The sequence below is a fragment of the Pezoporus flaviventris genome, unplaced genomic scaffold, assembly GCF_033815535.1.
Source record: "Pezoporus flaviventris isolate CSIRO_AGI_PZ_B2104156 unplaced genomic scaffold, CSIRO_AGI_Pfla_v1 ptg000002l, whole genome shotgun sequence".
NCBI lineage: Eukaryota > Metazoa > Chordata > Aves > Psittaciformes > Psittacidae > Pezoporus > Pezoporus flaviventris.
This window is the reverse complement of record NW_026892550.1, coordinates 8,974,145-9,000,620: the sequence shown is the minus strand read 5'-3', so window position 1 is coordinate 9,000,620 and position 26,476 is coordinate 8,974,145. Positions and strand designations below refer to the sequence as shown.

At 45.1% G+C, this 26,476-nt stretch overlaps 1 protein-coding gene and 2 long non-coding RNA genes across 8 annotated transcripts in view; all 3 read left to right on the top strand.

Moving 5' to 3' along the window:
* The window catches only part of LOC133277012 (uncharacterized), a 55,639-nt gene extending 40,061 nt beyond the window's left edge, over nt 1-15,578 (top strand). The window contains exon 6 of the long non-coding RNA XR_009746070.1: nt 15,471-15,578. This is a non-coding gene — a long non-coding RNA (uncharacterized LOC133277012). The remainder of the gene's footprint in view (nt 1-15,470) is intronic.
* An 803-nt stretch (nt 15,579-16,381) lies between these two features.
* LOC133277014 (uncharacterized) lies at nt 16,382-16,951 on the top strand. Its single transcript, XR_009746073.1, has 2 exons — nt 16,382-16,518; nt 16,785-16,951. It is a non-coding gene; the product is annotated as an uncharacterized LOC133277014 (long non-coding RNA).
* Nucleotides 16,952-18,896: 1,945 nt separating this feature from the next.
* SORCS2 (sortilin related VPS10 domain containing receptor 2) overlaps nt 18,897-26,476 on the top strand; it is a 546,630-nt gene continuing 539,050 nt past the window's right edge. For all 6 annotated transcript variants that reach the window (XM_061468482.1, XM_061468463.1, XM_061468473.1 and 3 more), the window contains exon 1: nt 18,897-19,251. In XM_061468482.1, the coding sequence (XP_061324466.1) occupies nt 18,919-19,251 (333 nt within the window). In that variant the 5' untranslated portion in view covers nt 18,897-18,918. The remainder of the gene's footprint in view (nt 19,252-26,476) is intronic.

Sequence of the window (26,476 nt, the reverse complement as noted above, 5' to 3'; positions counted from 1 at the left end):
GTAGCATCCTCTGTATAACACACTGAAATGCCCTTTAATTTGGTCTGTTGAGCTAATGGCATTCCTAGAATGCAAGTACCTCTGAGTTTTCAACTCTGAAAGACTACAAACCTCAGATTACTAAGTGGCCACTCCTGTGGCTGTGCTGCAAATGGGTTTCCAACCTAGGTTAGGGTCACAGCATGAGTAAAACTTTTGGGTAAACTGGGAATAGAAAGTCCAGATGACATATGTGACAGTTTACACTGGGGCATCATTGGTACAGGAAATACTACTACAAAGTCAGTTCTTCTCCTTTGAAATGCTAATGCTTAGGGAATGCAATGGACATGAAGTCAGTATTTTCTTCATATTTAACCCTTTTAAAAATGCACAAAAATGTTGTGTTTCAAGGGATGCAAAGATTCCTAGTGAAATCAGTGGATCTACTTGCATGACTTCAATTGAATGCATGCTCGAGGTGTCTGCTGATTTGTGAGCCTTGGCACAGGACCTTCCTTCATTGCTCCTGTTTGTCATCACAAAGTCAGTAATGTATTCAACATATTTTCCATAATTCATAACCCAGCAGTGACAAGCACTGTATCAAATGCTGCTGTAGTGACTGACTGAACTAGTGAAGTCCAGGGGCCATGTGCAATATTCCACCACTTGACAAAGAATTAGACTGGTTTTGGGGGGTGGGAGGAGACTCAGCCAATATAAGAAAAGATTAAGTACACACCTGACTGTAGTAGTTTAATCCCAGCCAGCACCTGACTGCCATTCAGCTGCTCACTTACTACCCAACCCTTGGTGGGTTGGGGGGAAGAATCAGAAAGAGGTAAAACTGCTGAGCTAAGTACAGTTTAATACTTGAAATAAAGTAAAATATAATAATGATAATAATAATAATATGAAATTAAAAGAGAGACAGGAATAAACCCCAAGAAAAGACAAGTGATGCACAACACAATTGCTCACCACCCGCTGACCGATACACAGCCTGACCTGAGCAGCAATTGGTCCCTTCCAGGTAACTCCCCCCAGCTTATATACTGGGCATGAGGTGCTGTGGTATGGAATAACCCTTTGGCTAGTTTGGGTCAGGTGTCCTGTCTCTGTTCCCTCCTGGCTTCTTGTGCCCCTCCTCACTGGCAGATCATGAGACTGAAAAGTCCTTGATCAGTGTAAGCATTACTGAGCAACAATTAAAACACAGGTGTGTTAGCAGACTCATTTCCAGACTAAATCCAAACCACAGCACTGTACTAGCTACTAGGAAGAAAATTAACTTTATCCCAGGCAAAACCAGGACACCACATTAGTACTGATACCCCTAGGAATAACTAATAATACAGACAGCTAAGGTAAAAAACCTAGAAAATTAATATGCTTTGAAAATAAAGTAGTAGAAATAAAATGAGTATGAGAAAAATTGTGTATCCAACCAGCTACAACTGAATATCTTCACTAATGTATTTTCTGCTGACAACAAAGACCCCATGAGAAGTCTTTGCTTTTTTTTTTTTTCTTCCCCAAACAGAAGATTTGTGTCCTATGATGCAGTTCTGTGCAGGCTAAAACTACAACAGCACTGCTGGAAAATTGCAGGAACAATGATTTATTCCTGAAGTTGAAAGCTGAACCAGGAAAAACACATAAACACTGCACTATAGGCACAAAGGGTGATTATTTTTGCCACATGAAACAGCTTTAAAATTCATGAGAAAAAAGTAATTTTTGACAGTATGGTATAGGTGGTTTAGATCTTAAGAAAATAGCTATGGCTGGTATGTTTGCTTTTCAGACTGCTGTCTTTGCTGTACCATTCAGGTATTTTTAATGACTTTTCTTGAATAAGACTTAGAGTAGTTATGTTTATTGATGGATGAATTTCTATGATTACAGCAGACTAAAACTGCAGAACCTTTACAATAGCAGAAACAAATCTGCGGCCTTATTGTATTTTTCTTGAGTGAGTTGTTGTGGGAGAAAACATCTGATCTATTTGATTTTTTTCTTTTTCTCCTGGTTGTATTTAAGTATTTTGGTGGATAAATGTACTGCTTTTCTTGGTGCTACTCTCTGAAACATAGAATCATAGAATGGTTTGGGTTGGACAGGACCTTAAGATCATCCAGTTCCAACCCCCTTGCCAGGGGCAGGGATGCCTCACACTAAACCGTTGTTGCCCAAGGCTCTGTCCAACCTGGCCTTGAACACTGGGAGGGATGGAGCGTTTACCACTTCTTTGGGCAGCCTGTTCCAGTGTCTCACCACCCTCACAGTAAAGAACTTCTTCTTTATATCCAACCTGAACTTACCCTGTTTAAGTTTAAACCCATTACCCCCTGTCTATCGCTAGTCCCTAATGAAGAGTCCCTCTCCAGCATCCTTGTAGGCCTCCTTCAGATATTGGAAGGCTGCTGTGAGTTCACCATTGTATATGAAATTAGAGTGAAATATGAGAAGTGAGCAGTAGCTTTGTTACTAAAATAGTAAGTCATGCTCTGGTTCTTTGTCAAATTTTACATTTTGGGTGATGTAAATTCATATTTTATATGCTCTTTCATTAGCCCTAAGCCAGTTTGTTTTGTTAGCTGGTTCTAAGGTCCACCTTTCCCAGATTTCTGGTTCCAGCTTTTGTAGATCAGGGATACAGAATTACCAACCAATGATGTGAAAATAAGTAATAATCTAATTAAGGTTCTCTTTTCTTTAAAAATGATTTCCCAAGTATCATTTCAAAACCAGAAGAAATCAGATTAGGTCCTGTAATCTTATAACCACCAAAAGCTTTTGCAAGTTTAGTCAGGCAGGAAAAGATGGTGAGAAATCTATGGGGCCTAGAGGGATGCCAGAGAGGGACTCTTCGTCAGGGACGGTAGCGATAGGACAAGGGGTAATGGGTTTAAACTTAAACAGGGTAAGTTCAGGTTGGATATAAGGAAGAAGTTCTTTACTGTGAGGGTGGTGAGACACTGGAACAGGCTGCCCAAAGAAGTGGTAAACACTCCATCCCTGGCAGTGTTCAAGGCCAGGTTGTACAGAGCCTTGGGCGACAATGGTTTAGTGAGGCATCCCTGCCCATGACAAGGGGTTGGAGCTAAATGATCTGAAGGTCTGTCCTGGGTTCAGCAGTAGCAGTCATGTTTTTTCCTTTGTGTTAGCTGGTGCAGTGCTGTGTTTTGACTTCTAGTTTTGAGAACAGCGTTGGTGAAGCCGATGTTTTCGGTTGTTGCTAAGTGATGTTTACCCTGACCAAGGACTCTGTGAGGCTCATGCTCTGCCAGGGAGGAGGGGAAGCTGTGAGGAAGCAGAGACGGGGCGCCTGACCCGGGCTAGCCGGGGAGGTATTCCATACCACAGCACGTCATGCCCGGGGTGGGGGGTAACTGGGAGTTACCCGGAAGGACAGGAGCTTCCGGGTGGAACTCGTTTTCTTGGCCGGTGGTATCGTATTCTCTTCCCTTGTTATTTTCCCTTATCATTGTTTTAGCTGATAGTAGCGGTGGTGATTTGTTGCTGGACTGTTCTTGTCTCAACCCGTAGGAGTTGCACTCTCTCGATCCTCCTCCCCGTTCCTCCGGGAGCGGGGAAGGGGAGAGCCCCGGTGCAGGGAGGGGGGGGGAGACGAACACGGACCTTGATTGTTGTCAGCTTGGCACCACTCACTGGGAGTGAGTGAACAAGTTACCTGACTGGGTTTAAACCACGACAGTTCTTTTTGGCGCCCAACGTGGGGCACGAGGGGTTGAAATAAGAACAGATCTGACTGGATTGATAGTCACTCGTCACAATGCTGATTTATTGGCTCTCAAGGTTTTTCCTCTTGATCTCACAGTTTCAGTATACCATATCTTACGTCCATCCGGTATTGGCTGTATTAGTGTTTTTCAAGTGTGGGGCTTGGGCTAAGGTTTTTATCCCATTGTACTTTATGGTAATGACTTGTAATACAATAGAATCATTGATCATGAAACTGATCTGGCTTATGTTCCCAGTGTGGTCACCACCTTTATACTTTGGGAGGTATATGATGGAGGTGCTTAGCAATTACACATCTTTTTTCTCCTTCTCAGGTGCTCAACCTGTGAAGGAGACATCCTTTTACCCTCCTAGTCGTCCCCCCAGACCATTTACATTTGAGAGTTTCGAATTTTTTAAATGGCCTTTTAATGCTCTTGAGACTTGTTTGCTGATGGTGATGGGAATCACCATGCTAACACGCATACAGAGTGTGTTTTGCCCACTACTGATTTCAAGAGTTAAGCAGATTCAGGTTTGGGTCTTGTCTGGGGTCAAACGACGATGTAGGAGGACCGAGAGATTTTCCCAGAGGCTGGACAGCCATGAGTGGCAGGGTGTGTGGGATAGTATGGGCAAGTATCTAGGTCAGTGGGCCCCCCCAGTATTTTGGAATTTCACTACCGAACAACTGCAAAATCCAGAAGAATTAGTAAAACACTTAAATGAGGTGTGTGGTCATTCTGGCCATACCAGAGATGGACAAATCACGGCAACGTGCTGGGGCTTGGCCTATGCTTACAGGGCCTTGTTCAACACTATCCAGCACCTTCAAAAGGAAAAGAATGTCGGCGGATTTGAGGGCAAAGCGACAGTCGCTACTCAAACTTTGGCTGCAATGAACTGCGCAGCTACCCCAGTGGCAAGTACAGCAGCTGCTCAAACTTCAACTGCAACAGACAGCGCGGTTACCCCAGCTCCAAGCACGGTAGCTACACCACCCCCAGCAACAAGTACAGTCGCTACTCAAACCACAGTGATAATCACTGCAGCCAAACCAGAGGACCAATTCGTACCAATATCGGTTGCCCCTGTACGCAAGAGAACAAGCAAAAAGGAGGCAAAAAGGGTGAAGCGAGATGAAGAACCAATGAATTCACCACCCGGTCCAGAATCTGATCAGGAGTCATCCTCACATGACGAAGAAGAAGAAGAAGAGGTAACTTCTCGACCTCGGACCTCAACCGAGCTGCGGAATATGCGAAAAGATTTTACCCGTCAACCAGGGGAGCACATCATCACCTGGTTACTCCGATGCTGGGACAATGGGGCCGATGGTCACGAACTAGAAGGTACAGAAGCCAAGCAGCTGGGATCACTTGCTAGAGAAGGGGGAATTGACAAAGCAATTGCAAGAGAGAAAAAGTCCCTCAGCCTTTGGAGGAGGCTCTTGGCAGCTGTGAAAGAAAGGTTTCCGTACAAGGACGATGTTACGAGTCGTTCGGCCAAGTGGACTACTATAGACAAAGGCATCCAGTCTCTGAGGGAATCGGCCATCGTAGAGATGATCTATCACATCAAGCCGAATAACGGGGATACACCTATAGATCCAGATGAAGTTGAATGTACACAACCCATGTGGCGAAAACTTACACGGAATGCACCGTCATCATATGCCCATTCATTGGCAACAGTGACCTGGAATGACATAGTACCACTAACAGTGGATGAAATGGTTCATAAACTCCGAGAGTTCGAAGACAATCTCACTCCTTCCATCATCTCAGCTGTGAAAAAACTGTCTCAGGACCTTGACAAATTGAGGGACGATGTATCTGATTTATCCAGCTCCTCACGTGTACCAACACGCGTCTCAGCTATTAACAAAAGACGTCCTATTGTTCAAGAGAGGAGATACAGAAGGTATACGCCACGGGGTACCCTATGGTTTTACCTGCTGGATCACGGAGAAGACATGACAAAGTGGGATGGAAAACCTACTTCAGCTTTGGAGGAACGGGTGAGTGAACTGAAGAGGGGAGCAAGGGCCAAGACTGATCGTCCCATGAGAGCTACGGCTTCAGTTTCTGGTGAGCAGTTTCCCAGATGGAGTGGAAGAGCTGATTTTACTCCAGCTCCTGTGATAACGAAGAATAATCCCTTTCAACACGACTTAAGTGTCCAATGCTGTGACGACCATTAGAGGGGCCCTGCCTCCAGCCAGGTGGAGGTAGGGGACAATCGGATTTACTGGACTGTGTGGATCAGATGGCCTGGCACATCAGTCCCACAGAAGTATAAGGCTCTAGTAGATACCGGTGCACAGTGTACCCTGATGCCATCAAGCTGTCAAGGGGTGGAACCCATCTATATTTCTGGAGTAACAGGAGGATCCCAAGAGTTGACTGTGCTGGAGGCTGAAATCAGCCTGACTGGGAGGGAGTGGCAAAAGCACCCTATTGTGACTGGTCCAGAGGCTCCATGCATCCTCGGCATAGACTACCTCAAGAGAGGGTACTTCAAAGACCCAAAAGGGTACCGGTGGGCTTTTGGTATTGCTGCTTTGGAGACTGAGGAAATTGAGCAGCTGTCCACCTTGCCTGGTCTCTCAGAAGATCCCTCTGCTGTGGGGTTGCTGAAAGTTGAAGAACAACAAGTGCCAATTGCGACCACAACAGTGCACCGGCGGCAATATCGCACCAACCGAGACTCCCTGATTCCCATCCATCAGCTGATCCGTAGACTGGAGAGTCAGGGGGTGATCAGCAGGACCCGCTCACCCTTCAATAGCCCCATATGGCCAGTGCGAAAGTCTAATGGAGAATGGAGACTAACAGTAGACTATCGTGGCCTGAATGAAGTCACACCACCATTGAGTGCTGCCGTACCGGACATGCTAGAACTTCAGTATGAACTAGAGTCAAAAGCAGCCAAGTGGTATGCCACGATTGATATTGCCAATGCATTTTTCTCCATTCCTTTGGCAGCAGAGTGCAGGCCACAGTTTGCTTTTACTTGGAGGGGTGTCCAGTTCACTTGGAACCGACTGCCCCAGGGGTGGAAACACAGCCCTACCATTTGCCATGGACTGATCCAGACTGCACTGGAACAGGGGCAAGCTCCAGAACACCTGCAATACATTGATGACATTATTGTGTGGGGCGATACAGCGGAAGAAGTCTTTGAGAAAGGGAGGAAAATAATCCAAATCCTGCTGAAAGCCGGTTTTGCCATAAAACGGAGTAAGGTCAAGGGACCTGCACAGGAGATACAATTTTGGGGAATAAAATGGCAAGATGGACGTAGACAGATCCCCACAGATGTGATCAACAAGATAACAGCAATGTCTCCACCAACTAATAAGAAAGAAACGCAAGCTTTCTTGGGTGCAGTGGGGTTCTGGAGAATGCACATCCCAAATTACAGTTCGATTGTAAGCCCTCTCTATCATGTGGCCCGGAAGAAGAATGATTTTAAATGGGGCCCTGAGCAGCAACAAGCCTTTGAGCAAATTAAACGCGAGATAGTTCATGCAGTAGCCCTTGGACCAGTCCGAACCGGACCAGATGTAAAAAATGTGCTGTACACTGCAGCTGGGGAGAACGGTCCTACCTGGAGCCTCTGGCAGTAAGCTCCAGGGGAGACTCGAGGTCGACCCCTCGGCTTTTGGAGTCGGGGATACAAAGGATCTGAGGCCAGCTATACCCCAACTGAGAAAGAGATACTGGCAGCCTATGAAGGGGTTCGAGCTGCTTCGGAAGTGATTGGCACTGAAGCACAGCTCCTCCTGGCACCCCGGCTGCCCGTGCTGGGCTGGATGTTCAAAGGCAGGGTCTCCTCTACACATCATGCAACTGATGCTACATGGAGTAAATGGGCTGCACTAATTACACAACGAACTCGAATAGGAAATCCCAGTCGTCCAGGCATTCTAGAAGTCATCATGGACTGGCCAGAGGGCAAAGATTTCGGAATGTCACCAGAGGAGGAGGTGGTGCGTGCTGAAGAGGCCCCACCATATAATAAACTGCCAGAAAGTGAAAAGCAGTATGCCTTGTTTACTGATGGCTCTTGCCGTATTGTGGGAAAGCATCGGAGATGGAAGGCAGCTGTATGGAGTCCTGGACGACAAGTTGCAGAAACTGCTGAAGGAGAGGGTGAATCGAGTCAATTTGCCGAGGTGAAAGCCATCCAGCTGGCCCTGGACATTGCTGAACGAGAAAAGTGGCCAGTACTTTATCTCTATACTGACTCATGGATGGTGGCAAATGCCCTGTGGGGGTGGTTGAAGCAATGGAAGCAGAGCAACTGGCAACGCAGAGGTAAACCCATCTGGGCTGCTGCACTGTGGAAAGATATTGCTGCCCGGGTGCAGAACCTGGTGGTGAAGGTACGTCATGTAGATGCCCATGTACCCAAGAGTCGGGCCACTGAGGAACACCAGAACAACCAACAAGTGGATAAAGCGGCTAAGATTGAAGTGGCTCAGATGGACTTAGATTGGCAACATAAAGGTGAATTATTTTTGGCCCGGTGGGCCCATGACACTTCAGGCCATCAGGGCAGAGATGCAACATATAGATGGGCCCGTGACCGAGGGGTGGACTTAACAATGGACACTATTGCCCAGGTTATTCATGAGTGTGAAACATGTGCTGCAATTAAACAAGCCAAGCGGTTAAAGCCTCTTTGGTATGGAGGACGATGGTTGAAGTATAAATATGGGGAGGCCTGGCAGATTGACTATATCACACTGCCACCAACCCGCCAAGGCAAGCGCCATGTGCTTACCATGGTGGAAGCAACCACCGGGTGGCTGGAAACATACGCTGTGCCCCATGCCACTGCCCGGAACACCATCCTGGGCCTTGAGAAACAGATTTTGTGGCGACACGGCACCCCAGAGAGAATTGAGTCAGACAATGGGACTCATTTCCGGAATAACCTTATAGATATTTGGGCCAAAGAGCATGGCATTGAGTGGGTATATCACATCCCCTACCATGCACCAGCCTCTGGGAAAATCGAACGGTACAATGGGCTGTTAAAAACTACACTGAGAGCGATGGGTGGGGGAACTTTCAAGCATTGGGATACACATTTACCAAAGGCCACCTGGTTGGTCAACACCAGAGGATCTGCCAACAGGGCCGGCCCAGCCCAGTCAGAACTTTTACATATTGTAGAGGGGGACAAAGTTCCCGTGGTGCATATGAAGAATTTGCTGGGGAAGACAGTCTGGGTTATTCCTGCTTCAGGTAAAGGCAAACCCACTCGTGGGATTGCTTTTGCTCAGGGACCTGGATATACTTGGTGGGTAATGCGGGAAGATGGGGAAGTCCGATGTATACCTCAAGGGGATTTGATTTTAGGGGAAAACAGCCAGTGAACTCAATTGTATGCTGTTGCCTGCTGTGTAATGCTTTTATAGCCCATCAACTAGATGTCTCCAGGTCACCAGCGACTGGCCCTGACTTCCCTCCAGCCATCATCCCAACAGAGAATGAACTTGGAACATCATGGACCGAATGGACTCGGCAGCATTATAGGGATTGGTCCATGCACTAAGAAAATGATTTTTTTTCCTCTTGGTCTGTATGTATATGGATGTATATATGTGGGAGAGCGATGGTGTATTGAAAATGTGGGATCTGAGCACGACGTGAATGGTATGGAATAAGGGGTGGATAATGTCCTGGGTTCAGCAGTAGCAGTCATGTTTTTTCCTTTGTGTTAGCTGGTGCAGTGCTGTGTTTTGACTTCTAGTTTTGAGAACAGTGTTGGTGAAGCCGATGTTTTCGGTTGTTGCTAAGTGATGTTTACCCTGACCAAGGACTCTGTGAGGCTCATGCTCTGCCAGGGAGGAGGGGAAGCTGTGAGGAAGCAGAGACGGGGCGCCTGACCCGGGCTAGCCGGGGAGGTATTCCATACCACAGCACGTCATGCCCGGGGTGGGGGGTAACTGGGAGTTACCCGGAAGGACAGGAGCTTCCGGGTGGAACTCGTTTTCTTGGCCGGTGGTATCGTATTCTCTTCCCTTGTTATTTTCCCTTATCATTGTTTTAGCTGATAGTAGCGGTGGTGATTTGTTGCTGGACTGTTCTTGTCTCAACCCGTAGGAGTTGCACTCTCTCGATCCTCCTCCCCGTTCCTCCGGGAGCGGGGAAGGGGAGAGCCCCGGTGCAGGGAGGGGGGGGGGAGACGAACACGGACCTTGATTGTTGTCAGCTTGGCACCACTCACTGGGAGTGAGTGAACAAGTTACCTGACTGGGTTTAAACCACGACAAGGTCCTTTGCAACCCAAACCTTTCTGTGATTGTATGATTCTATGAAAATCTGCCACAGCACTGCAAAAGGAAAACTAAAATGTTGAAAAATCATGAGAATGTCTTATAGAATAAGACCTTACAGTTAAATTCTTGATTCCATTTTCTTTGTCTTCCAATATCTTGAGCCTAGAGGATTAATTTATTTTGTCTTTTGGTCTTTCTTTGAAAACATGAGGACTAACACACTCTAAATGCCAACACTGAGATTTTTATACATTTTCTGATACTTACAGCTGGAGTTCTAAAAAAATATTGTGAATCTATAAACTGCTGTATAAGCTTTTTATATTGTTTCCTACTGACACGCATTTGCTCTGATGTACCTCTCACACAGAACTTATTCCCAGTTTCCAAGTGAATGATACAGCAGGAATGGAAAAAGACAGAAGTTTCCCAGACTTCCCTGCTTTTTGCTAATCCTGAAGAAAATTGAAACAGCCGCTCATGCCAGATTCCTAAAGGCAAATTCATTTTCTAAAGTGTTTGGGGTCTTGGCTCCAATTGATCTTTGTGGAAGTTAGGAGCCAAGAGCACTGAAAATGCCTACCTGCATCTTTACAGATTGAGGCTCTTTCAAGATTCTGGATGAAAGGGAACTTCAGGCTGGCATTGTTTGGGATTGGAGAGAAAATATTGCATAGGAAAGAAAAAAAGATAAGAGAAAAAGTGCTTTTGTTTTGGATATTTTTTCATCCTGCATGTTTGTAAGAGGTACTGATAATGGACTTCGGAGAGGCTGTGCAAAACAGTTTGATATTTATCCACCAGTTTGTTTATTTCAACTTAGTGAGGTCATCCTGTATTCATAGGACAATACTAAAAGGTACCTTTTCTTTGGGGAAAGTGGTATCTTGTGTTGATACAAGTAACCTGGTTTAGTGCATAAAGTAAGACTTTAAGATGTTGCAGAATGTGGGTGGTATTCTTGTTTTGCTAGCTCAAATGCAGAGCCAAGAATGATTTAAAGGAAATTGATGTTTAAATGTAGAAATAGAATTGATACGGGGAGCCTTAGAAGCGTGAAGTCCTTTGCAAGTCCTTCAGCTTGTGATTCCAAAGCCCTCCAGCCTTTTACTTACACAAAACATCTGCCTTCAGCTGTTCCATTTTTCCAGGAACAATAGCTTGGAGAGGAATTGGCACCAGTTTTCTTTCATGTTTCTATTAGTTTAATTTTCACTATTGCCCATATGGCTTTGAAAACTGGCTTCTCCAAAATGTGTGCTGGTCAGGTTCCCTGGTATCTGATAGCACACATGTTTTCACAGTGCTTCCTTTTTTGGGGGGGGAAGGGGAGGAAGACTTTACCTTTATCTGTTCATCTAGACCATGTAAATCTATATTGGAAAGAAACAAGGGGGAAAAATGACATGAAAAGGAATAAGCCAGCTCAGAAAAAAGTACTACCTAAACAAAATTCAGGCGCTGTTCTACTAATTATTTAAAGTGGCTTCTCCTGAAGGTTTTTCATTTAAGTAAATCTATTTCACAGATTGAAATAGCATGACCTTCTATGATGTTTTAGTTGAGTATGTCTTCTACACAAAACCCTCTCATTTTTGCTGGTTTGGCTTTGCACCAGCCATTGCAGTATCTGCAAACCTCAGCCATGAGACAAAATTCAGCAAACTCCCTATAAAACTTACAGCAACACCCTACCCCATCCTTTGCCATAGGCACACAAGACCATAAAGTTAATACCCAGTCCCACACAAACGTAAGCTGACATGCTTGCAATAGAAAGGATTTGCTCTCCTGGTCAAAACCTATGAATTGGAGACTACTCACATCTGCATTCCCTGCTAAGCTCTTTCCATGAAGAATCTGAGAGGGTTGACGTAGCTGTAAACATGTCACTCTGACTTCCCACTAAACGTTTACCAGATGGGAATGTCTCCTCTTAGAGAAATGGTGCCTTCCGGGACCCCTTGCAAAAGACTAGAAGACTGATTTAGAATGGTTTGGTTTTAGTTGAACTTAACATTGATTTATTTTTCTGCTACCATTTTCTCAGAAATGCATCCATATTAGCAAAGTGATGAATAAAATGACACTGGTAAAAATCCTGGTAAGGTTAGATCAGAATGTGAGTTGTTGGCAATGTTGGCAAGACATAAACAGTGTTCGAAATAAAAGGAACTGTATTCCTGTACCTACATGAAGCTGACTGTAAACTTGAGAATTACATCCCTCACGCCACATTTCACTTACTTAAATACCCATTTTTTTTACCCAGCCTTCCAGATTTTCTCAAATAAACTTCTTGAAATCTTAGGACAGCAAAAGCAGGAGTGCAAAGCTGTTCTGTGAAAAACAAATTCCCAGTCTGCCTTAGCCACATGAAAGAAAAAGCTCTTGTTCTGTTGTGAGCTCTTAAGGTGTAGACAATTAATCCAACTCTCTCAGGTTTTCAGAACTCTCCTTATTAATTGTTGGTGAGAAATTATGAAGGCTGAAGACAGATAATCTTACAATAGCCTAAAGACACAACGTTATGCCTCACCATATGTCTTCCATTCAGACTAAGCCACTCTTTCAGGCTCTGTGGCATAACAAATCTATACAGGTTAGTTGTGGGGCTTTTTTTCCTGGTTGATGGAAGATCAAACTTGAGGGGCTCAAGGCAGCCTGTATTCATTGTCAGCCTCTTTTGTAAGTGAAAGTAATTTTACAAGTTTGTTTCTGTTGCATTTTGTGAGCTAGAACTAGAGAAAGTTACAGTAAGTATTTACCTACTTACTAGGAAAAGTCCTGCATGGTGCTGAGTTGTCCAGTTGCTTTCACTGAATGAGATGAAAGCCAATGGTGCTCAAAGGATGAGGTTTCTAGACAACCTTAGTAACCTGTTGTTTATGGGCTATTTGCCTATATAACCTATAAACTATATAACCTATATAAGCACCTATAATGGGTGGTTGTGCCATTTTTTTTCCTGCATACATGCTTTCTGGTAACTTATACTGATAAAACTAGAAGTTATTTATTCCCTCAAATTTACAGCTCTTCCAATGTTTTTCTCATAGGTGTATGTCAGTTAGTGTACTCATACCTGAACACAGCTCTCCCTAATAATCAGAGATAATACACTATATTCAAATCCACTGTCTTTTCTATTGTTCACATTTGAACAGGATAATCGAACATGTACTTTGTCTCTTAGTCAGTCCTTCCTAGAACAAAAGCAGCTACTCACTTTTCTTCAGAACTGCCCACAGAAGTAGAGGCTGTTTTTTCTAGTGACAAGTACTGCTTCCTATTTATTGCTGCTTTCTTCTGTGAGCATCTGGGCTAGCTGCTGACAGCAATGTATCAGTGAATTAATGCGAACAAAACAATCTGACATCTGCTTGATTTTTTTATTCTCTCAAATGGAACAGCGATTGCGAAGAGTTTTAATACATCTACATTTGTTGGCTATGGAAAGATATATCTTTTTTTTTTTTGTAGTTGTAGTAATACAAATAGAAATTAGTTTGGACCCTGAGAGGCCTTGTTAAATAAAACCTCTGCTGATTGGCATGAGAGACATCAGGGTATTTCGCATGTACAATAATTTACATGTAACACAGAAGAAAGCTTTTTTTTTGTTAATTGTGTTGCCATTTATTAATTGTTAGCTTAGGCTATGGTCAGAGGGACTAAAAAGGCTGGTTTGGAGTCAGGCATTTTGATAAGACATATCAGATTAAATTATTCAGAAATAACTAATAATAACAACTAATATGCTGTTCAGCTATAGTGTAGCCAGCAGGGGCAGGGCTGTGATCATCCCCCTGTACTGGGCACTGGTGAGGCCACACCTTGAATCCTCTGTTCAGTTCTGGGTCCCTCATTACAAGAAAAACACTGAGGTGCTGGAGTGGGTCCAGAGAAGTGCAACGGAGCTGGTGGAGGGTCTGAAGAATACATCTTATGAGGAGCAGCTGAGGGACCTGGGGTTGTTTAGTCTGGAGAAGAGAAGGCTCAGTGGGGGACCTGATCGCTCTCTACAACTGCCTGAAAGGAGGTAGTGAGGTGGGGGTCAGTCTCTTCTTCCAAGAAGCAAGTGATAAGACAAGAGGAAATGGCCTCAAAATGTGCCAGGGGAGGTTTAGACTGGATATTAGGAAAAATGTCTTCACTGAGAGGGTGGTCAGGCATTGGAACAGGCTGCCCAGGGCAGTGGTGGCGGCATCACCATCCCTGGAAGAGCTCAAAAACTGTGTAGACAAGGCCTCAGTGATAGCTTTAGTGGTGGTCTTGGGAGTCCTGGGGTAATGGTTGGACTTGATGATCTTAAAGGTCTTTTCCAGTCTGGTTGAGTCTGTTCTGTTCTGATTCTAAGTTGCTCTCTTGCGTGAGCATTTTGCTGAAAACTGCATGTCACTGTGCTCTTCATGATGTTGTTAACATAAGCATAATGTAAATGGAAATTGGTTTGTATCTAATTAATAAAATAAGGTATGCTAAATACATTTTGATATACTGATTTAAATCAACCTTAAAAAGAGGTAAACAATCAATAAGGAGCATGCTTAAGTGGGTTCTGTGATCTTCTACCATATTGCACATCTTCAGTCATCTTGCATTACCAACCTAAGGCGGCTGTGTGAGACATGTAACAAATTAGTATCAATATCTTTATTTGCAAGTACCTCTTAGGGCCAGTAGCAAAAGGAGTATTAGCATTGCCTCTTGGTTTCTGCTCAAGCAGAACTTGCAGCTTTCTGTAATACTTTCAGTGTTTGATCAGAAATGAGCATGGTAAAATTAAGGTGCATTAACTGAAGCCTTTTTAATCTCAATCTAATCTGACAGTCAATAAAAATGGGGTAGAAGTTATTAGTATATCACTAATAATTCTGCCATTAACAGGCAGAAACTTGCCTTGGATTTACAACACGCATTCATTTTCAAGTTTACTTCTGGGACTAGAGGAGCTCAGAGGTATTTGATACTAGGTTATTTGGCTTTTTGTCTGCTCATATGTACTTGCTGAGCCAGAGTTTATAGGAAACATAAAAGGTGACAGAAATTTAGGGAAGCCTCTGTTTCAGCAATCCTTAAACTAAGTTTTTGGCAAGCCTTAAAAAGTTTCATTCAAACAAGCTTTGAAACTGGGAAAGCCCTTTGCTTCTCAGAGTCATCTCTTACATTGCTCAGCTTGCTTGGGTTTTCTAGACCAAATTACACTAGATGGTCTGTAAATCAGCTTTCTTCCTTTAGTAACACACTTGATGTTAACAAGCCTAGAAAAATCAGTAGCAGTTCTTTTCTGTTTGCATTTCAGCTGGAATAGTCACAACAGAATTAGAAGTAATTAAATATTCTGGTCATGCTTTGGACTAGAAGTATGTTATTTTGATTGTCCTTTGCATAACCAAATGTTTCCATGAGGCTGGATCAACCTTTGTTCTCTCTTTTTCTACAGAGCCTACCTAACACAATTGGACCTTGACCTGTGATGATCTGCTCAACACTCATATTTTGAAACTACACTGTCATTAAGCATACACGATAGTGATACAATGCAATACAGCTATTATTTCTACCATCTCCCTATTCTAGAGCTACAACATTGTATTAGATATAATAAATATGCGTTGTTATTTATTTGATTCACAATTCTGTAAGTGTGTATTCATCTGTTTGATGTAAAACTGGCTTCAACAACCACTGAAGAAGTGGCCAGGTAAAAGCCTTTCACTTAGTGGCAGAGCCAAGAGATGGGGCAATATTTTCGTAGCATTGCCCATCCATCTGTCTTGGTTATGATTATCTCTAAAGGAGGGAAAATAGAGAAGTTACTTTTGGTTCCATTTAATCCTTGACCTCTTAAGAGCCTGATACTAAGGGATTCAATTAGCGACAAGCACAGTGGTAGGTTGAGTGATTCATTCCCATCTACTCAGGTCTCGCAATTCACACAGAGAAATAAGAATTACATCCATTTCTCTCTGCCTTAGCATCCTTCCGGTGAGATTTTTAATTGACTTGCCTAAGAATAAAAAGGCCTGTGCAATTATTCTTTGTCAGTGAGCAATCAGTTGGGCTGGGTGTTTGTCCATCCACCTTGGTTAACATCTTCTGAACCTGTAAGACAATGTCAACTAAATTGGCAAATGGGGAGGTCACAAAAATAAATGGCAAGTTTTGTGAGTGGGCAGACAAGGAGGACTTTGTTAATGGATTTTTTAGGTTCCTGTGAAGATACATGGAAAAGATATTCTGAAAGTGGGACAAGACTGAAGCAGACTTTGTGGTTGACTATAAGATGCAAGGCTGGAGGAAACTAGACTTCATTAGTTCTAGAGTTACTTCTTGCTTTCTTTCTCTTTTTAAGCCTCATCATAAGAAATATCAGTTACTGACAGATATAAAGAGTCAGATTGTTAGGAATGTGGATGTTATCATCTCTTTTCTTAGCTGCTGCTCACTGGGAGCCCTGCCTGTTGAAGACAGTGGTGAATGCAAAATGGGTAAGTATGACAAAGTCAAACTGTATTCATTCAAGTGAAGCATGCAGATTTGTATGCCAGTTTTAACACGTAGGGACTTGGGCCATTCCATCTATTCTTATGGAATATGTTGAGTAATCTTCACAGGACAGGCCATGATGTTGGAATAAAAACTATTGAATTCCTAATAATGGATAAATCACCCCTTCTCACTGGTTGATATTATTGTGGTCTGTCAGTGTTTGCTTAACAATTCAGCATTTTTTCCCTTGTTCCTTTTTGTGCAGAGATGCCAAAGATGGAAGATGACTCACTCAACATGCAAGAGTTACCCCAGCAGGAATCACTTCCCACTCATGTGTCTTCTGTGAGCAGTTGAATCACTGCCCAATTTCTGTGCCCCTGAAGAACATGTCCAAACAGCAATGATTCAAACAAGTGTTTGACCACCAGCTGTCACTGAGACCAGTTTGTGAGAGACAAGAGGGTTTTGTCTGGAAAACTAACTTTTTGACCACTTAAAACCAGGTGGTTTTCCCCTTACAAAGGGTAGTGTTTCAGAGGGTAAGACACTGTGAGGAAACTAACTGCAGGCAAAGATCATTCTCATCTCATGCTCATGTTTCATTTCAGCTTCTGGTGGCCTGGGCCAGGCGGTGCTGCCTGCCCATGTTCCTGCTGGCTGCTGGGCTCAGGCTGGCAGGGTTTTGGGCCGAATCTCCACAACTGGCAGCTATAGATTCCCAGAGGAGGCATCATTTCATCTGTTAATTCAGAACCTGTGCTGGAGGAATGAGGAGGAAGGCTGTGCAGAGGCAGTTCTGAAGTTATGGGGCTGCACTTGGAACTCTGAAAGAGGACTTTGTTGGGAGCTGAGGGAAAAAAAGTGGGATTTTTTTTTTCTTAATTATTTTTATGTTTAATCTTTATTCCTTTTGAAATGAGCAAGTCATCTTTAATTTGAAACTGCCCTATAGCTTGAGCCACGACAGTAACAATAGGGCAGGTTTCCATAGATCTCCTCGCACTGAAGGTGTACAGCTGAGATGTAATCATATAGCTTGTTCAAAGTTGGTTTTACCTGAATTTGGGATGACCAGGTTACTTGAGGTCATTATGGCAGTCATCACAGGCCTGTAAATGGTAGAGTTAAACCTGTGGATACTATTTTTTTCTATTAATCTTCCTAGAAAAAGCCTTTGTAATCCTAATTTTCTAGGCCATTAGGGTAAAGGCAGATTACAACTAAAGCTGGTTTACTAACTTCACTCACATTGGTTTTACACAGTACAGATCTCTCCTGTTAGGTGTCACCAAACTCGTCTGCCAGCAGCTGGAGTCATTACTTCCCTCAGTGGTCTTTGAAATGTATTTTCTGACATTCAGGCCTGAGCAACTTTATGTTACTGTCAAGTCAGATACAGCTTCAGAGCTGGCCCTGGACTGTGCAGCAGGCTGGAGCAGGAATGCTCCGGAGATCCCTGCCAACCTCAGTTACCCTGCGATTCTAACTTGCTCCCTCTCACAGCACCAGACCGCCTCACAAGCCCCAGTCGCTTCACAGTTACACAGCACACTGCGGTGGAGCAGGAAGAGCACCCCATCCATGATGCCTAAAGCTTTGTCCACCACTTCACCTGCTGCTCTGGGTTCCTGCACACTGCACTGACCCTGCATTGCCCCTCCTGGCCGTGACCACAGACGCTGCTCTGAGCAATGCCTCCATGGACCACTCACAAGTTTCAAGTCCCAGGTACCCGCAGCGGTCGACGCTGGGTTAGCAGTTGGCTCTGAAATACGCAGTGGGGAGCCTGCTTCCTCCCAGGAGCGGAGGGGCAGAGGGGCCGGCCGGGCTCCCAGGCTCCACGGAAACACTTCCCCCGTTAATCACACGAACCATATTTCTGCACCTGCTTCATTCGTTCCTCGGCTTCTAACTGCGCCTTACAGACCCGCTCTGACTTTACCACTGCAGCCTCCTGGGACTGCCGGCTACGCCATGGCCATCTCCTGTGCCCGCAGGGGCCGCGACCCTCGGCCTGGAGCGCGGCCGCCCCGAGCGGCTCCGTGGGTTTTACCCGGAGCGCTCAGGAGAACCCTTTCCGCGCAGCGCAGCGAGAAACTTCTCAAGCGCCCCGCTCTGCCGGCGCCCGTTCCCGCCGCGCCGGGACGGCTCCGCCACCGCCGCCGCCGCCGCCGCCCCCCGGTGTCGGCCCGTGAGTACCAGACCCACCGCATCCCGCGCCCCGCCGCCGCACGGTGTTTCCGCGCGGGCCAGCAGATGGCGGCGCCGCCCCGGCTGGGCGCAGCCCCGCGCACGCCGCTGCCGCGCTCCGGTTACAGCCCTCCCCCGCGCCCGCCCTCCGCGCGGGGTGTCCCTCCGCCACCTCCCCGCTGTCACTGCCGCTCCGCACAGCCACCATGGCGTGCGGCGGGACACGCGTGTGCGCTGCCGGGGCTGCGCGCCTGCCTCTCCTCATGCTGCTGCTGCTGCTGCTCGGCGCCGCTGCCGCGCCGCGCTCCGCGGATCCCTGCGGCCCCCCGCGCCCCGCCGGAGTGCTGACCCGCGGGGCGCGCAGCCTGCCAGAGCCAAGGCTGGGTGGTGGGGCGGTGGCGGCAGGGGACAGCCGCTCCAAGAGAGCATCCTCGGCGGCGGGCCGGGAGCAGGTCTCCCTCATCAGCACCTCCTTCGTGCTGAAAGGGGACGCGTCTCACAACCAGGCGATGGTGCACTGGACGGGAGAGAACAGCAGCGTGAGTGCGAGGGGCGGTGCGGGCGGGCTGGGGGGGTCCCTACTGTACCGCTGCCCGTACCCCTGCCCCTACCCTGCCCTTACTATTGCTTTGCACCCCCAACTCGCGGGGCGCACCCTGCCTCTGCCGCCTGCGCACCGCCACGCTCGGTGCGGCCGGAGCGCGCTGCTCCCGCCTCCCGACCCGGGGCGAGGGGATCCCCGCGGGCCGCGCTCGGGGCGAGCAGCGTCCGGTGAGGTGCCGGCGGGAGGCGAGGAGCCGCCGGGGTCGGTTCGGCGTCGCTCACCCTCCGTTTGGAAAGTTTGAAAAGTTTGCGGGCGCGCATCTTGCGGAGGGGCCGGGTGCGCGGTGCGCGCCGCGCTGCGAGGAGGAGGACGAGGGGGGCGAGGAGGAAGGCTTGGCTCCGGCGCGGCGAGGCGGTGTCCGTGCGTACCCCCGGGGCTGTGCAGGGAGGAGGGGGGCGAGCTGCGACGGGGGATCAGCTCCTCCAGCCCCGCGTGAAGTCACAGGTTAAACTGTAGAGGTTTAGTCGATTCACCTCGATCCGCTCAGCCCCGTGTCATCTCCTCCGCGCCGCGCTCCGCTCCGCAAGCGCCCGGTGGGGAGAAAACCCCAAACCAACCTCAGGATCAAATAAAGCGCAGCCCCAGACTTGAGGTGGAGGTGAGCGGCAGGAGCGGGCGAGCAGCGCTGCCCGCGGAGTTTCCGCACGGCGCGGACGGTGCGCGGAGGTGGGGCTGGGTCCGGACACTGGGTCCGGAGCAGCAGCAGCGCTGCGAGGCGTTTTACAGCCTCTTCGATGGATGGGAATCGCTCCTGCGAGCAGTGTTACTGCGTTAGAGCATCCGTGGTCGCAACTCGCAGTTGAAGCAGCGTGCCTTTATTACTCAATTACCCATTTTAGACAGCAGCGTTCATGGTGAGCACCTATAATCTGTGTATAACCCACTTTCCATATCAGCTAGTCTTCATTTCTTAATATATTGAGCCATTACTGGTTGTGTATTTACACAGGCAGTTTCAGGGATTTGCTGCTTCTAATTTAGCCTTCACTGAAACATTATATCGTAACAGTGGGTGTCATAGGTAAATCTTACATAGCCCCTTGCACGTGCTATGTAACTTCACAGACAAGAAAATATCGTTATGAAGGCTCAAGATCAACTTTCTCCAGGAGGATTTTAGTGTTTCTGGAACACTCCCGAGTGTTTTTACTACAGTTCAGCTAAGCTCCGACTCTGCTTGAACTTCGTGAATTTAGCATAAAGTTTACTTAAACTTGGCTCAGTTCAGGGAGCTTGCATTACACTTCTCATATGTATGTGAATGATTGCCCTTTCTCTAGGATCTCCCGGCCTGGCTTCTGCCTGTTTGCTTCGGAGTCGACCCAGACATGGAGCCTCTGAGGCTCTGGTGGTGAGGGTGCAGGGATTCCCTTGATCATGCTGAGTGCTTGCATTAGTGCTCTTGTGTAATCAGGTGTCAGAGTTGGAGTCAGCATCATAAAGCTTGACACTTTCAAAGGCAGTTCTTGATTTGCTCAGGGAGGAAGCGTAAGATGATGGGCATTTTCTGTGAAAAGAAAATGTTGCAGACCAGCAGCATCAGCTATTCTGATTTTGTCCTTCCTCCATTTCTCTGCGGTTAGAATGCTGCTGGGTTTTGTGGACAGTGCTTGCAGACTGTTAGGACAACTTCCTCGAAGACTTCAGTACTAAAAAGTTGGCATAAGTTCATTTTTTAACATAAAAGCCAAGTAACAGCTTTCATGCAAAGCACTCAGCACTCCAAAAGGAATATAAGTAGAACCTTGCTAATCCACATTTATGACTAGTGGTCTCTCCTCGCCTCTCTGCAAAGATTTAATAACAGATGCTGCAGTCAGGGCTTGTATTGCTAAAATGTTGTTATTTTTTCACAGTGTGCTACAGTTCACTTAGGAGAATACTAGCAAGCAGTCTCTTCAAAAGCAAAGATAAACAGTGACTGTCAGAATGAATGGAAGTGGTTACAGTCTTTGCTGCAACTTAGTTCTTTTTTGTTTGCTTAGTTGCTATCTGCTACTTCAGTTTTGCAGGGTAATACTCTCATCCTGAATGCCTGCAGACCTTCTTGGAAGTATTTACACATTCAATGAAAGATACTTTTGCAGAGTTACGTTAAAAGTTACGTTGCTTCCTCTGCCTGCCATCAGGTGATTGCTGTCAAGCAAGACTGGATTTGAACCAGTGACCTGGTAATGAAAGACTCTTTGCTGCCTTACCCCAGATGACAGCAGCCAGTCTTTTGCGGTGGATGTTTTACAGTATGACTGTCAGCATTTTTCTGCACTTTCTTTTCTTGTTAGCCTTGCTCTATTGCATGCTTCCAGAAGAAGAGCTGATTTTAACAAAGGCTTCCAGAGAAAACTGATTTGTAAAGACAGTCTGTGGCATCTTTCTTTTTTTAGAAGGAGTGGAAGAACTACACTAAGCCCAATGGAAGCAGGATGGGCTTAAAGGGTTTGGAGAGAGTTTTGCTGCCTGTATGTATGTGAGATTAAAACAGTTGAAAATAAGTACCTGATCCAAAACTTATTTAAGGTAGTCTTGAGTGTTTCTTTATATAGATATGTATGTATTTGTTTATTTACTTATTTTACTCAGTGTTAATTGTTTGAAGGTAGAAACACTAAGATGCAGTGCTTCTCAAACCTGCCACCTTATGCTGTCTTCTTAAATCTCTGGTAACTCTTGCCTTCCTGTTGAAGGACATGGTTGAGCTGTGAAGTGCTATTCTGTCCCATGCATGCTGCAGGCAAGGGGGGGACTGTCATTCATAACAGTGGGGTTTTGGATCAGGCCCTACAAACCTCAGGAGGCACTAAGCAATCTTAAAGTGTCACCACACACGTTTGGCACCTCGTTGGAGGTACTCAGCACTTTGTAAACCAAGGAGCTAAACTAGTTCCTTTACCCTTTACAGATGCGTGGCTGAAAATTTGACAGTGATGAGCTCCAGATGACCATACATCCTCTTAAACACCTCGCCTAGTAAAATAAATGAAGAAGAAATATGCAGTAGGATTATTCCTTTGAGCTCTGTGATGGAGAGACAAATAACCATAAAAATGGAGAGGGCATGTGCTTCTGTGAGGGATGCTCACCTGCATGAATAGCTCATTGGAAGTGCTATCATGGAGTAGTCATGTGTGTGGATCAAGGGCAAATAAATTTGAAAGGGGCAGAGGTTAGGCTGAATGGGGCTTAAAAAAATTATTTACATCTTGTAAATCCTCCTGTGCCGCAGTAATAGGAGCGTGTGACTTTTTGGTTGCATGAGATGTCTTAAAAGAAATTAAGGAGACTAAATTATATTGATCCTCTCTCCTCCCCTTTCTGTTCTGTACTGACATGTGCTTTATTATCCTCTCATAATGTTTGTGAATTAGAGAAATAGTGGATTTAATAGCTCATCAGAGTATATGGTCACACTGATTGTAAAGTGAGCTGGAATAACTGGGAAAGATTACAGTAAACTTCCTTTGTCAAGAGGGAGCTCTACAGGGAGGCATGCAAATTGCTTCCTGTTTTGTGTCCTCATTACTTTTATTCTGTACTCTAATAACTATTTATAAATTCCACAAATGATAAGCATGTCCCTGACCTTTCCTAACAGTGGGATGCATAGTTAAAACCATCACTGGCAATGCAAGTCTCGCAAAGCTGGTCCATGTAACATCAGGAGTGTATCTGGTTACTGAACTCCTACAATTAGTATTTCTGCTCTCTGTCCCCTATGCCCACAGAAATCTGTTGTGCACTATTACTTTCAAACAAAGGCTCATGCAAGTGGAACTAATTTCCTTTCCAGTCTTAAAATGTAAACTGCAGACATGACAGGTGGGTGGTGCAGCACACCATTTACTCTGGGAAGGGCTCGTGATTGACATTTGTGTAACTGATAAATAACATGGAGTTGTGCATCGGAATGTATACAGGTAACGTGCTTAAAGAATAGCCTCTTACTGTGTTAAGCTGAATACGCATGTTCCCAGATTTACTAAAAATACACCACCCTCTCTGATTTGGGGAAGAACAGTCAGTTGATGACAGCTTTTAAAAACCCTACTTTTCCTTAGAAGAGAATTTACAGTCATTCTAGGAGCTTTTTTTTTTTGTGCTAGGTAAACAACTTTCTTTGCAAAACTATATTCTTTTTGATCCTCCTGGAGAATTCCCATTGTGCATTAATACTGGCTGATTTAAAAAACAAAACTCAAAGCCAAAGCAGAGCTACGGGGAGGGTGAGACTCGTATTCACAATTGATTTTGATTCATGGGCTGCTCTTCATGCTGTGTGCAGACTGCTAAAGTGTTGTGAACAGGACTTTGGCCAACTAGTTCCAAGTCTGCTGTTTCATGGTGCCAGCATTTCCTTTTTTTGTTTATTGTCAAAATCCTCAGTCCATGCAGGCAGTTACTTGTTCAGTGAGTTGATGTTGTGATCCCTCATAAATGTCTGTCTCTTTGTTATGGAAAATGAGCATAAATATGCAGTTTTTTCCCAGGCTTAATATTTAGCGGTACCTTATCAGAGTGGAAGCTTTATTGCACATCTACAGACATTGCTGCGCACAAAAACTTCAGCTGATCCAGTCTTGCCTGTATTTGATATACAGATACTTTGTTTAATTTAAAAAATGTTACTCTTTGTGATACAGTTTCCTGATCTATGGTTGTAGAGCCGGGTGATCATTAAATGTATTCTTCTGGCACATATTGTATTTAATTGGTTTTCTGTTTTGTTCAGTTTGCAATAAATTGTGCTGAGGGGATCTATAAAAACCATTGACTTCAATATTACTGTAGCAGTATCTGTAATGGTAGATGTAATTATCTGTCCAAACTGGGCAAGAGTCCATTTGTGGTAAAGTTTTGGTGCTATTTTTCTGGAGTAGCCAGACTACTTCTTATGAAACTAAAGGAGGTCAAAAACCCTGATGGCTCAGATCTATGATGAATGGCAGATATATTGCAAAGTGAAAGGCAAATTTCCCACAGGGAGTTTGTTTCTCCTTTTGAATTCCTTGAGATGATAGTTTGACAAAAAGCAAACAGAAACCGAACCCAGTAATCATATTGGAGTGGAACAGCAGAATACCACATGGAAAGTGGAGCGATTTAAATCCAATTGAAGTAACTTAGGAGTTTAACATCTTTTTCCCCTTTTTTTATTTCATGATGTAAAGTTTGTACCTTACTTCATTTATTTGCTTCTACCAGCCTCTGTTTCCCCTCTCTTCTAGTCCTACAGCTTGCTTGTCATGTTGCTGCCTGCTGAGCTCTCTCCACATTTCAGCAAGTTCCAGCTGCTAGAGGGAAAGAGAGAGCTCCTCTTCTCATCCCCTAAGTAGACAGTTAAAATTGATACATACTTTAATTAGTGTGTGTTTCAAACATGCTTGAAAGTCTTCCTCCATGCGCAGCCCTCCACACCTGCAGCCATACCTGGTTTTACCTGGTTTGCTGGTTTAACTGGTGTTACCTGGTTTGCTTAGAAGTAAGCTACTGGCAGCCTTAGCTTGAGCAGATACTGCTGTGCCTGCATTGGGAAAAGCTCAGTTGAAATCTAGGAGGGAAATTAAGCAATGAAGATTAAAGACAGACACTGGATTGAAATCCTGTCTCTGATAGTGATGATGTGTTACATGCGTATGATAAACCCAATCTGGCTTAATAACAGTCATTAAGTATTTGTTTAGGCTGTTGATTGCAGGTTCACATATCACAGTGGGAACCTAATACATTCTCCCCAAGGTTGACAATGTTAGGAATCTACTGGTAGAGATCTTTGGAGAAAGAAATGAGGGCATCCCTCCTGATTTTATTAAAATTCATTAGACCAGTAGATTCTTTTTTGAAAGAACAGAAGGGGAAAACAATGAGCTTTTCAGAAAAACAGTAATGGTTATGCTAAAATGGGAAGTTCTGTAAGGTATGTACCACTTTATGACTTTAAAGCATGAAACTGCCCAGATTACAGGAGCTTTTATGCCAAGATCTTTGTATGTCCAAATATGCATGTCCATGTCTTGTCAATTAAGACCAAAGGATGTTAGCATAAGGAGAGCTAATCTGCACTGCAGTGCAAGCAGGATCCTTTTCATTTCTGAAAACACAACTTGGATTAAGCAAAAGCTGAAAGTATAGGTTGAAAGCAGTCTGCAGTATATGACTGCTCACCATAGCTCAGGATGAAACTTGATGACCTGCAACATTCCTTCAGCATTTTTATTCTCATAGTCTTACATTCTTTACCAGACATTCTCATCCCCAACCCCCTGCCCCAGTAATAATAATTTTAAACTCTTAACAGATCACCAATGACCAAACCACTTGTGCCTTACTTCATCCATCAGGTCTAAGCTTGGACTTCTGCAGTAGGAAGGAGGTGGAGATAGTCCCTGAATTGATCTCTCCCTAGACAATCTTAACAGCCATGCTTGAGAAAGCTTGGAAGAGTTGACTTCTGAAAAAACATGTATCTCTCTCTGCATATTGGAGAGAGGTCTAGATGGCTAACTGTGATGGAACACATAATTCAAAGTTATCCCTAACCCAAATACCTGGAGCTTGTTCCTCCTGCAGTTCTTTCCTTCCTTCCTGTAACATGGCTGTTGGAGTTCAGTAAGACTGTGTTGTGGTGGGTATTGCACAACAAAAATGCAGATGCAGCTGTAAAGATTTTATAATTACAGTTTTATCTACATACATCCCCACGAAATGGAATTGTATGCTTAAAGGATGTACACTGGCAGAGATTACACAAGGTCTCCATTTCAGTGCAAGGGCTGCTTCAGCAGCTGTTTAAGTATTTTTTTCTTCCTAATGACTTAGAATATTCATACATAAGCAGTCATGGAGGCAGAGCCTGAAATTTCCCCTCTGACTTGAGAGTTAATCAGGAGCTTAGAAACATGCCCCCTCTTCATGGATGTGTGTATGTAGGTATGTTTTTCTCTCTCTTTTGTCCAAACCAGTAGATCTGCAATGTGCCAAGAAAAAATGGAACAGTTTTAGCAGTAAGTGTTGTGAGTCTCTGCTCTGGCAGGAGGTGTGTGTATATCGACTCTCCCTTGCAGGAGGGGCAACGACACCCTTCTGTGGGGTGAGCCCTCTGGCCCCAGTGCTGTTGTGCAGAGGTGAGGACGGCAGTGTTACCTCCTGCAGGAAGCTGTGTTTCA